This window comes from Canis lupus, chromosome 2 (assembly GCF_011100685.1).
Source record: "Canis lupus familiaris isolate Mischka breed German Shepherd chromosome 2, alternate assembly UU_Cfam_GSD_1.0, whole genome shotgun sequence".
Lineage (NCBI taxonomy): Eukaryota > Metazoa > Chordata > Mammalia > Carnivora > Canidae > Canis > Canis lupus.
In genome coordinates this window covers 74,358,701-74,370,843 of record NC_049223.1, presented here as the reverse complement: position 1 = coordinate 74,370,843, position 12,143 = coordinate 74,358,701, and the positions used below count along the sequence as shown (strand labels likewise).

The 12,143-nt window shown below is 43.4% G+C and overlaps 1 protein-coding gene across 1 annotated transcript in view; it reads left to right on the top strand.

Moving 5' to 3' along the window:
• Positions 1–932: 932 nt before the first annotated feature.
• CLIC4 (chloride intracellular channel 4) overlaps positions 933–12,143 on the top strand; it is a 70,543-nt gene continuing 59,332 nt past the window's right edge. Inside the window, exon 1 of the mRNA XM_038531560.1 lies at positions 933–1,173. Within this exon, the coding sequence (XP_038387488.1) occupies positions 1,102–1,173 (72 nt within the window). The 5' untranslated portion in view covers positions 933–1,101. The remainder of the gene's footprint in view (positions 1,174–12,143) is intronic.

The window sequence follows — 12,143 nt, the reverse complement described above, 5'->3', positions numbered from 1 at the left end:
TACCTCCCGCCTGGCTCTAAGTATCATAGTCCCCGTCTTCCAGGGCTGAAAACCCAGGACAGTTTCTCCGGTTCCAGGACCACCTATATCAGATTCGTCCTGGTGCTTGCTAAAACGTGAATTTCTTCCTTCTCCAGAGGAGAATTGGACGGCTAAAGCAGGTCTGGGCGTAGCAGCTAGGTGATCCTGATACACACTCGAGTTTGCCAGGTGAGCAGGGGTAAGAAATCGGTCCAGGCAGGGGGGACAGCGTGGCCAATGGCTTGGGAATCCTTACTAGCCTTTAGGCGCTGGGGTTGCAGTTCTAGACTGTAGGCTCGAGGAGAGGGATCCTGCCCCCATGGTTTACGGCGCAGGGCCTGGAACGCACGAGGGCTTCATAAATATTTGTCGATATGCCGGCTTCCAAGATGATGGAGCAAAGGAAAAAAGGAAGAAGTTAGAAGAGGGGAGAAAGAGGTGTTTCTAAGGGAATGAAAACTTTCCGAAAAGTTGTCCCTCCAGAAGGCGGCTCCGTCTAGCAGAAGGAGCTGGGGAGGTGGCCGCTGCGGGAGAGGCTGAGCCCGGCGCACGGCAGCGGGGGGCAGAGCGGGAGGCGCCTCCTCGCCTCCCCAGGCCAGCCCAAGGCATGAGGTCACCCGGCCGAGCGCCAGCAGCAGCAGCTGCAAGGACGCGCCCGCGCCGCGGCGGGAGGCGGTGTCAGGCTCCGGCCCCGGGGGAATTCCCCCCCGCCCCTCGGGAGGCGTGGCCCGGAGCCCCGCCCACCCGCGTCCGAGGCCACGCCCCCGGGCTCCGGACGCCGCGTTTCCTCCGAGGTCCCGAGACGCCGGGCCTTGGCCCCGCCCCCGGACGAGGCCCCGCCCCCGAGGCCCCGCCCCCGAGGCCCCGCCCCGCGGCTTGAAGCGGCTCGGGCTGGGGCGGCCTCGGAGTCGCGCGCGGGGCGTGGGGCGGTGCTGGGCGGCGGAGCCGGGGCGAGCTCGACGCCGGGACTGTCCAGGGAGGCGTAGCGCAGCGCAGCGCGGCGGGAGCCGTCAGCCCGAGCAGCCGGAGCAGGAGCGCCGCCGCCGCCGTCGCCGTCCAGGGAGCGCCGCCGAGCCGGCCATGGCGCTGTCGATGCCGCTGAACGGACTGAAGGAGGAGGACAAAGAGCCCGTCATCGAGCTCTTCGTCAAGGTGAGCGCTCCCCGCCGGCCCGCCGCGCCGAGCCCCCGCCGTCCGCGCTGCCCGCCGGGGGGTGGGGGGCGGCGTCCGGGACGCTCCCCGGACGCTCCCCGGACGCTCCCCGGACGCGCCCCGCTGCGCCCCCGCGCGGCGCCCGCCCGGCCCTGGACGCTGCTCCCGCGCCCCCGGCCCATTGTCTCCGGCCCACCCGCGCCTTCCCGCCGCCCAGGCCGCTCCGAGGAGCCCGGGCCGCCCCGGGACCCCGCGAAGCCCGCGCGCCGAGCCACCGCCACCGCCTCCGCCTCTGCCTCCGTCTGCGGCCGCGCGGGCTCCGGCGCACGCCCGACCGTCGTCCCGCGCCTGGGTGGGACGCGCGGCTGCCCCGGGCCCGGGCGGGGGTGGCCGGTCACCCCGACCCCCGCCCCGCCCCGCCCCGCTCCCGCCGCCAGACGGCGAACCCAAGTTCTGGGAACGCTTTCTGGAAGAGCATTTCCCTTCGCGCCGGCGTGAAACTCTAACTTTAATTTTCGATGCAATCTTTTTTTTTTTTTTTTTTTTTAATAAAGAGCAGACATTCCAGGGCTTCCGGAAAAGACCGAGATTCCCAACTTGGGTTTTCCTGTCTTAGGTATTTTACCACCGTCTGGGTCTCTTGTTGCTCAGACTCAGAGTGGATTGTATGATGCAACCTTTTGGCTGCTCCCCTCGGTGTTGCTGCCTCGGGGAGAGATGGTGTGTGTGCCCTTTTTTGTTTTGAAAGAAAAATTGATGAAGGAAAGAGTTCATGACTTGCTGGGGCTTTAAAATGTTGATTTTCCCCTCTGGTCCCTTCAGTTTTTGTATCCTGGAACTACCTTATTTGCTTGCAGATATTGCCCCTATCGGTTTTCTGTTTTCTTTCATATATATATATATTTTTTTTTTCATTTTAGCAAAGGAGAGAGAAGTTATGAACATCTGGCTCCTGCCTCCCGCAAAACTTCAAAATCCTTGAGATCACAGTCGCTTTCGCAGGCTTATTCAGAGCCGGGCTCCGAATTGGAAAGTTAATAGGAATCAAGAGCAGTTTTTTTGTTTTTCTCCCCCCCGCCCCCCCCCTCCGCTCGCCCCGAGTTTTTATTTTAAAGAAGGGAAGATACTGAAGGGTGTGTTTTGAGAGATGGGAGAGGAGACCTGATCAGACCAGTGTTCTGGATTTTCTTAAAAAAAAAAAAAAAAAAAAAAAAAGATTTTCCTTCCGTTTTTAGGTGTTAGAAACATTTTGGTATGGGGAACTGGAAAAGCAGACAGGTATTGAACCCCCAGAATGTCTTAGAAAATTCTGTTTGTTTGGTTGGCAGATACAGTGCTGTGAAGTGCAGAGGATGTAGGAAGGAACCTGAAATGAGAGCAAGTGTGACGGGTGGAAGGCAAAGGGGTGGGTCACAGGTCAGTGTTCAAAGAATTTTACTGAGCTAGGAATAGGAAGGAATTTTTTTAAAAAAAGATTTTATTTTTTTATATTCATGAGAAACACAGAGAGGCAGAGACAGATAGGCAGAGGGAGAAGCAGGCTGCCTATGAGGAGCCTGGTGTGGGACTCAATCCCAGGACCATGGGATCATGACTTAAGCCAAAGGCAGACCCTCAACCACTGAGCCACCTAGGTGCCCCAAGAAGGGATTTCCATAAACTCTAAAGCACTGTATCAACTAAATTCTAAAAAAAACACCCCATGATACTAATGGTGAAACTTTAGAAGTAGCATTAAATTTAGAACCAGATAGGGATACTATCAGTAATCGTTTCTTTTCAGCCTTGTACTGGAGGTCCTAGCCAATACAACAAGATAAGAAAAAGAAATGAGTGTATGAATGAGAAGGGAAGAGACCAAGTGCTTAATGCTTTGTTTTCTATTAATTTAACCCTTCAATTAGGAGAGGGACATGGTGCATTGTTTCTCAGACTTGAGTGATTTCATACTGCTGCCCAGTTTTCCATTTTGTGTTGGATATATATTATTTACTAAATATATCTTGCAGTGATATCTTAAACTGATTAGTGATTAAATTTCTTCTATGCATAACTATTAAAATATTATAAATATTTTATAATATTTATAAATATATAAAATATAAATATTATAACTATTAAAATAAGAAACGTTGTGATCCACCTACAAGTATTCTGCTTACCACTAATTGTTAGCCTTTTTCAACAGGGCTTGGTGGCAGAGACGTAGGGTTCAAGTCACAGTTCTGTACTCACTGGGCAAGTTGTTTTCCCTTTCTGAGACTTATTTTCTTCATTTGTGAAATAAGAGGCAAAATGTTTACGGCTGCCCTGTGATTCTGCATGGGTAAGACATTGATTACTGATATAAACCAGGATAGTTGTTTCAAAGGCCAGGTAAATTGTGGTAAAAACTCTTTTTGTTGTTGTTGTTCAAGAGTATTCTTGATTTCTTCTCGAAACCTGTATATGGGAAATGCAAATGGGGGAAGACATCCTGGTAAATATAGTTATTTTGAAAGCAGTAAGGGGGCAGAGGCTATGGTTGTCCAGCATGGTATGTTAACTGTTAATTATTCTGCCAAGAGGTATCGAGTTTGTAGCCAAAAACTATGATCTACACGTAAAGCATATGAGTGAAAAGGATGTTGAGCTTCCCTGTTTAGGTAGCTTTAAATTTAAGAAAAATAGGATGGGACCTTCCTGATTGGACTCACAGCTACATTGCTTTCCTGATGAGTGTTGTTTGTGGAGTTCTTTGCCCCTGAGGCCAGTGGTTCCCCATCACCTGGATAAGAGCAGTTCTCCATTTGTGCTTCTGGTTTACCCCAACACCCAGAGGGTAGGATATTCTCCCAGTAATAAAAGAAACTTAAAAGGCAGTCATCTTCAACAGTGGGAATGTCTTCTTCCCCCATCAAGAGGGGCCTGGCAGGTGTGTATATATTTTGATATACCAGCTCTAGTTGGGAACTACTAACTGATAGGGTGAAGTTCGGATCCTTTAGCAAGGGTATAAGGTCCCTTATAAATGAAATGTAATTAAAATTTCTAGTCTAGTTTGTCCACTTACTAGTTGTGTGTCCCAGGACACACTACTTAAACCTTTTGGTGTCTCATCTGTACAGTTAGGATTTTTTTTTAATTTTTTTATTTTTATTTATGATAGTCCCACAGAGAGAGAGAGAGAGAGAGGCAGAGACATAGGCAGAGGGAGAAGCAGGCTCCATGCACCGGGAGCCCGACGTGGGATTCGATCCCGGGTCTCCAGGATTGTGCCCTGGGCCAAAGGCAGGCGCCAAACTGCTGCGCCACCCAGGGATCCATACAGTTAGGATATTAATGGACCAAGCTCCTAGGAATAAATTAGTTGATATATGGAGCATGTAACAAGCTTAAAACAGTTTCTGATTCACAGGAAATAGATGCTAAGTGTCTGTCATTTTGTATGTGCATATTTATGTGCACTTCCTCCCTTCTAAATAAACAGTAAATTCCTTGAAGGTAAAGTTGTATATTGTTCTAAGTGCCTGGAAAATAAGAGGATACCCAATGTTTGAAATGAGATTGTTTCCTTTCTTCTTAGCATGTTGCTGTTTATATATGTGTCTGATATGCTTTGGAATTGGGAACTACTTACTTAGATCCTTGTAGTCTGAGTCTCAAACCTTGATCCTTTGCTTCTAAAACCTCATGTGGTTTTATCTACCTACTTTTCCTCCCTCCAGTTTGTAGTACTTCTAGTCTTTTCATATACCTGCCATATATTCCACCAGTATTTCTTCTTGGCCGTGTTCAGAATTTGGGAACCAAGATTTCTGTATTAAGTAAAAATATTAATTATTGTACCACATAATGAGAGAAATTAGAAAGAGACTGGATTTTTGTTTCCTTCTTTGGCTTGCATAAGCTCAACTCTTGTTGGCACTGCTGCCTCCCCAGGCCCACTAGGAGCTTTGGTATGATGTGATGATGGTATTTCTGATCTCAACATAGAACGGGCCCCTTTGTCGAGTTTAGTTTTATGGACTGGAATTTATTTATTTAAAGATTGATTTATTAGGGATCCCTGGGTGGCGCAGCGGTTTGGCGCCTGCCTTCGGCCCAGGGCGCGATCCTGGAGACCCGGGATCGAATCCCACGTCGGGCTCCCGGTGCATGGAGCCTGCTTCTCCCTCTGCCTGTGTCTCTGCCTCTCTCTCTCTCTCTCTCTGTGACTATCATAAATAAATAAAAAAAAAAATTAAAAAAAAAAAAAAAAAAAAAAAAAAAAAAGATTGATTTATTAGAGAGAGCACGTGTGTGCATGTATGCCTGCATAAGCAGGGGCAGAAGGAGAGAGAAACAGGCTGCCTGCTGAGTGCAGAGCTCAGACATGGGGCTTAATCCCATGACCCTGAGATCACCACCTCAGCCAAAAACCAAGAGATGGGATGCTCACCTGACTGAGCCACCAAGGTGCCCCGTATGGGCTGGAATTTAAATTTATTGGTGCTTGGTGCACAATTTTGAACTGGGACAATCAATTTTGGCAGTGGTCACTAAACTGCTGGGATTGGGGTGTGGTTGTAAAAAATTAATCTGGTGCAGGGTGGCATAACACACAAGAATAACTATTTCTTTTGGGATATTTGGCAGGATTTCCAGGGTGCACAGACCCTGGAGCCAGACTGCTTGTCTTGAATCTCACTTCTGGTAGTGTGTCAGGCAAGTTTCTTAAGTTCTCAGTGCCTCAATTTCCTGACCTCTAATATCAGGATAATAATAATAATAATAACAACACTTTTATAGGGTTGCTGAAGGGATTAACTGCTAATCTGTATGTATTAATTAGGGTAGTCTGAGCTGCTTTAATAAATAATTCACCCCAAACAATAATTCAAACAAGATGGAAGTTTATTTCCTTTCTTACTTAGCAGTCGAGGGAGAATGTTTTAGATGGTGGGGTGGTGTTCTTCCTTAGACTCATTTAGGGACCAAAGCTATTAACAGCTTGTTTTGCCATCAACCCCCAGAGCATTGAACTCCATGAAGCTGTCAAAGCTGGTGGCTGGGAAGTCCTGGTTATAGCCAGTGGGAGGTGGAGAATATGTAGATGGCGCGTGTCTCTTAAGGGCCCTAGCCCAGAAGTCCTGCTTGTCGTTTCCTTTCTTATTCTGCTGGGGAGAACTTGATCACGTGCCTCCATCTAAGTGCAAGGAATGCTGGGAAATGTGATCTAGCCATACCATACTATGAAAAGCATTAGCAATAGACTGATTTTTGTTGTTGATGACAATAGTCTTTTTTTTTTTGTGATTTATTTATTTATTTATTTTTTTAGTGAAAGTGTGCTTAAATGTGGGCTTCATTAATGGGATTCAAAGGATTCTGTAAATCCTTGAAATTACATGAAAAATTCTATGTGAGTCTCCCCCCCCCCCCCCCCCCCCCCCCCCCCCCCCCCCCCCGGGGATTCTTGACACAAGGTTTAAGAACCATTGTTTTAAAAAAGTAGATGGTGGAGTTCTGATTGTCAGGCATAATTCATAAAAGCAAGGTGTGTAAAAGAAGGATTTGGACTAGACCATCATTAAGATCACCACTATCTGATTATATGTGACTTATAGCATTTATTGGAATGAATTAAGTGCTTTAATGCAGAATTAGGTACTATGGAAGATATAAGAAATTATTAAACATTCCCCATCTTTAGTTTTATAAATTTTATTGGAAAGAAAACAGCACAAAATGGTGCATGCTTAAGGAATCAAGTATAATTCATATTAAGTTAAGAGATAGGGGAAAGATGGAAGTAGATTTGGACTTGACCTTAAAAAAGTGGGTGGACTAGGTGGATCAGGAAATAGCCAAGAATGTTAGTTTTGACATTATTTGTAAACTCATTATTCAAGAAATAATAGATAGATTGATACTTTTGAAAGAAGGAGGAGTACCGGGGTGGCTCAGTGGTTGAGCATCTGCCTTTGGCTCAGGTTGTGATCCTGAGGTCCTGAGATCAAGTCCCACATCAGGCTCCCTGCAGGGAGCTGTTTATGTCTCTGCCTTGCTCTGTGTCTCTCATGAATAAATAAAATCTTAGAAAAGAAAAGAAAAGAGAGAAAGAGCGAGCAAAGGAGCCAGGAATGATTCAGATTTATAGTGCCAAGGAGACAAGTTATTTAAAAGTTGGAGATGAGACTTCTAAAACCTAACTTAGCTTTTTGCTCATACTTAAAATTTTCCCAGCCTCGTTTGTTCTGTTGACACTCCCTATGATTTTTTTTGGATTGCTGTCTCTTCAACGGTTTCTCAGTGGCATTTGGGAGGGTGCAGTTGTACCACACAGCTGGGCAAACCCTCAACTCTTGCCAGTATAAAGTGAGTTCTGTATATTTTGTATCAGGGGCAGTCTTCAGTCTCCTTTTTTAACACAAATAGGGAGTGATGCTGAGGACTTTGTTCTTATAATTGAACAAAAATGAATTCAACATTAAGACAGTGTTACCTTGGATCTAATGGGTTTGCCATTCCTTTGAGGTTTCCAGAGGGGAAAATTCAGGAGATAAAAATGAATGTAAACTGTGAAGTTAATGGGAACTCTATTCTTTTCACATGTCTCACCTATTCCTCAAGACCTAACAGTGCTACTCTTTGCAAAGGCCAAGGTCATGATTTTGATTAACTATAAAGTTATATAAAGAATGGACCCCAAATGGGGAAGAGACAAGATGCTGCTGAGGTAGGGGGCTGAACCAATGAGAAGCCTAATACAGTGTGAATAATGATAGGAAAGAGTCTGTGGGGAGGACCTGCCTGTTCCTGAAAATTATGTTTAGTTTGAAAGGATGCTTACAGAGATGTCAAGAAGCCAGTAAAAGATGATGAGCAAGACTTTCCCACTTCCTGTTTCATTAGTGCTATGGATCCTCAGTGTCAGGTGTCTCCTGGTTAGAGAATTAGTGAGTCCATAAAAGGGAAATGTGTTAGACAGGATGGGAAGTGTGATTAAGCATTAATTAAGATTTCAATCAAGTAGGGTATGTTAAGATGAGTTTACTCATTTTAGAGACTCTTGTGGAGAATGGAAAGAGTGTTTCTAAAGGAAAATAACATCAAGATCATGATTACAAACCTTCCAAGTATGAATGAACAAGGATCTAAATTTAATTCAGGGCATCAGTTGGTGAATTCTCTTGAACTTTTAATCCTGTGGTCTTTTTTTGTGACTTGGCTTTTGTCCCTCAGTGCTTAGTACTGAGTATTGGTATAAGGAATATCAATTAGCCTTGTTTGGTTTCTGTTTTTTTTCCCCTTTTATTTAAAACCAGGAGGCTGTATTAGTTTAAATTTATGAAAGTAACAACTTAACATAGGTAAGTAAGACCATGTGAAAGTTATACCGAAGATAGACTAGGAGTATCTTACATTTTAATGGTTTATGTTTTTGAAGAAGTAACAATATTAGAACCAGGGCTAGATATTGACCTGAGTTCATGCATTTATTTTGTTTCATAGATTTTTGTTTTGCCTTTTTTTTTTTTTTTTCCAAAAGAGGCTTGTTTTGTTTTTTGTTTTTTGTTTGTTTTTAAGAGGGAGGGAAAAGGAGAGGGGTAGGGACAGAGGGAGATGAGAGAGAGACTCTTAAGCAGGCTGGGCTCAATCTTACAACTCTAGGATTATGACCTGAGCTGAAATGAAGACTCAGACATTTAACCAACTGAGCCACCCAGGCACCCTTAAAGGTTTCGCTTTTTAACATAATCTCTGCATCCAGTGTGGGGCTCAAACCCACAACCCTGAGTTCAAGAGTAACATTTTCCACTGACTGAGCCAGCCAGCATACCCCCACCCTTATTTGTTGTTGTTGCTTTTCTTAGGCTTAAATACAGTGTGGCTCTAAGTAAGCAGTATAACAGATTTCTTCGCCCTCACCTTTTTCTTTCTGTGACAAAATTATTACAACTTTATATGTGCAATAACTCATTCTTATGAAAAGGATTTCGTTTTCATTACAGTAGGGTTATAAACATATCAATCGTCTGTGATAATTTAAGTATTGGATTTTACCACCACACCACATAGCTATTTATTTGTATGTATGAGAGAAGAAAGAAAGAATCTGAGCAAACATTGGAGAACAGAAAAGCAACCAGTTGGGTGAAAGCTGAAGTCATGAAGAACTTTCAAGGATGTGTGAGTTCTGTGCTAGTTTTCCTCTGCTAACAAACATTTCCTTTGTTTTGGAGATGGAGACCAACAGAGTGGTAGGTGACTAGAGGGAAAGTCATTAAAAACTGAATACAAACTGAAGTCAACCGTCACTCTACTAAGGAAGCTGGCAGAGTGGTAGCCATGACAATGGGCAGACTAATAGGCAGATTGGGAGAAAAAGAAGGTATTTGGACTTAAGAAATGAAATTTTGGCCTTGAACATACAAATATTCAAGATGGATTTGAAAATTTTTCTAAGAAATAACTTAGGAAGAGTGTGCAGTTTTATATTCCTTGATGTTCTCATTTACAGTATATTTTAGTTAACACAGAGATCCAGAGTTTTAGCTTAAAAATATTGAGGGCTTGTTGATTCTTCACTAAACTCTGTAAAAACTGTTGCTAGCCATCAGTAACACAAGCTTTATTTATGTTTTGCCGTTATCCACAGGACCTTTGGTTACAAATATACTGTTTTTTTTTTAACCACTTAGCATAAGTAGTATCTAATTTTTGTCTGCTTTCTTTTAAATAATGGCTCCCAATTTGGAAAGTAATGTTGTTTCTTTTCTGCTTCCTAGTATATTCATTTTATATGTAATGGGCTCTTTATAAGTGTTTTTTCCTCCAGTTGTACAAGCCACATGCATTTATTGTAGACAACCTAGAAAACACAGAAAAGTACACATAAAATTACTCATTACCCCTTCTTTGGAAATGGCTGCTATTGCTATTTTGTTATATGTCATAGTCTTTTTTTTTTTTGTCATAGTCTTTTCCATAAACTTGCATGAATTATTGATGAGACTGTAATATTTTAATGTTCTTCATAACAGCAAAACACGTGAATGAAAAATGAAGCCCAGTCTAGTATGTAAATGTATTGAGTTGTGAGTTGGTTTAAAGGAAATATACTTTATTTCATTTTTTTTCAAAGAAACTCCGATTGTATCTGATTTTATCTTCCTAATGGTGCTAAAAGAGCATTTGCCATGTTTGATCTTTGCTGGAAGAAAGGAAGCTTTTTTGTTGTTGGGAAATTTGCTAATACCTAGAATGCTCAGAATAGATATTGAATAAATATTGATTTGAAGGTGGGCTGTTCCTTTATATTCTTTTTTTTTTTTTTTTTTAATTTTTTTTATTTATTTATGATAGGCACACAGTGAGAGAGAGAGAGGCAGAGACACAGGCAGAGGGAGAAGCAGGCTCCATGCACCGGGAGCCTGATGTGGGATTCGATCCCGGATCTCCGGGATCGCGCCCTGGGCCAAAGGCAGGCGCTAAACCGCTGCGCCACCCAGGGATCCCTCCTTTATATTCTTTAGGAGAAATTCGTTCTGAAAATCCAAAATATTTTTTAGTATTAATTTTCCCCTTGAATCTTGTAATAAGTGCCCATTTTATAGTTAGAGGATATAAGACACAATCTTTGTCTAGAAATGACCCAGCACAGTATAGGGATATTAGCAGAAGCATATGTTAATTGAATACATTCCATGCGGTAAGTGCTGGAGAGGGACGACTGGGTGACTCAGCGGTTGAGCATATACCTTTGGCTCAGGACGTGATCTTGGGATCCAGGATCCAGTCCCACATGGGGCTCCTTGCAGGAAGCCTGCATCTCCCTCACCTGTGTCTCTGCTTCTCTCTCTCTCTCTCTCTCTCTCTGTCTCTCATGAATAAATAAATAAGATCTTAAAAAAAAAAAGTAAGTGCTAGAGAGATAAAAGAAATAAGAGAGCAGGTCTCTGGTCTTCAAGGAGCTCACTGTATAGCCTAATGGACAGTCAGCAGATGACTAAATGAGTCATGGTTGATAGCTTTTTCCCATATAGTATAGTGACTTTTTGTCTTGTACTTTTAAAAATCCAGTTGACGGGTACCTGGGTGGCTCAGCCGGCTCAGTGTCTGGCTCTTGATTTCTGCTCAAGTTATGATCTCAGGGTGGTGAAATCAAGCCCTGTGTTGGTTTCTGTGCTGGGTGTGGAGCCTGCCTAAGATTCTCTCCTTCTCCCTCTTTCCCCCACCTCTTAAAAAAAAATTCCATTTGAATTAAGACCTTAAGAAATGATTTATGTGACAACCTAAATGAACTAAATGGCTTAGAGATGAGTGAAATATTTGTGTTGTATGCTGACAGATGAAGGGTAGTTAGTATTATGGAATCTGCTAAGTATGGTGTAGTATCAGTTGTTCAAAGAAACTTGTATCTTTTCCCTCAATCATTTAGTTATATGTTAATATTCTGTAATTTTAATCTAAAATAAAACTGATACTTCTTGTCTGGACTGTTAAGTGGATCCTACTTTCTCTAGTTGTTTACTGAATTAGATACAACTCCTTGATCTGGCAGTCAGAGTCTTTCAGATCATGACCCAGCTATGTTTCCAGTCTTATCTCTCACAGCAGCTGCAAATTTACCTCATGTCCTAGCTAGACTTAACCTGAACGTGCCCTGTACTTCTCTGCCTTCATGTAAGATTTTTGCTGGTGTTTCCTTCATTTGAAATATCTTTGACTTCTCTGACCCCTCCCCCACCTCCAATTTCTGCCTGTCAGAATAATAATCATTCTTTTTTTCATTCAGTCATTGAACAAATATTGAGGTAGTGTTGTGGTGGCTTGGCTACATCAAGGAACATCATGGAGTTCATATTCAGGTGGGGGAGGCAAAGAATAAATGTATGTCTACCAGTGGTAAGTGCTATGAGGGAAACTGAAATAGGGTAAGGAGCATGGAGAATGGTAGAGGTTGCTAATTTTTTTTTTTTTTTTTAAGATTTTAGTTATTTAAA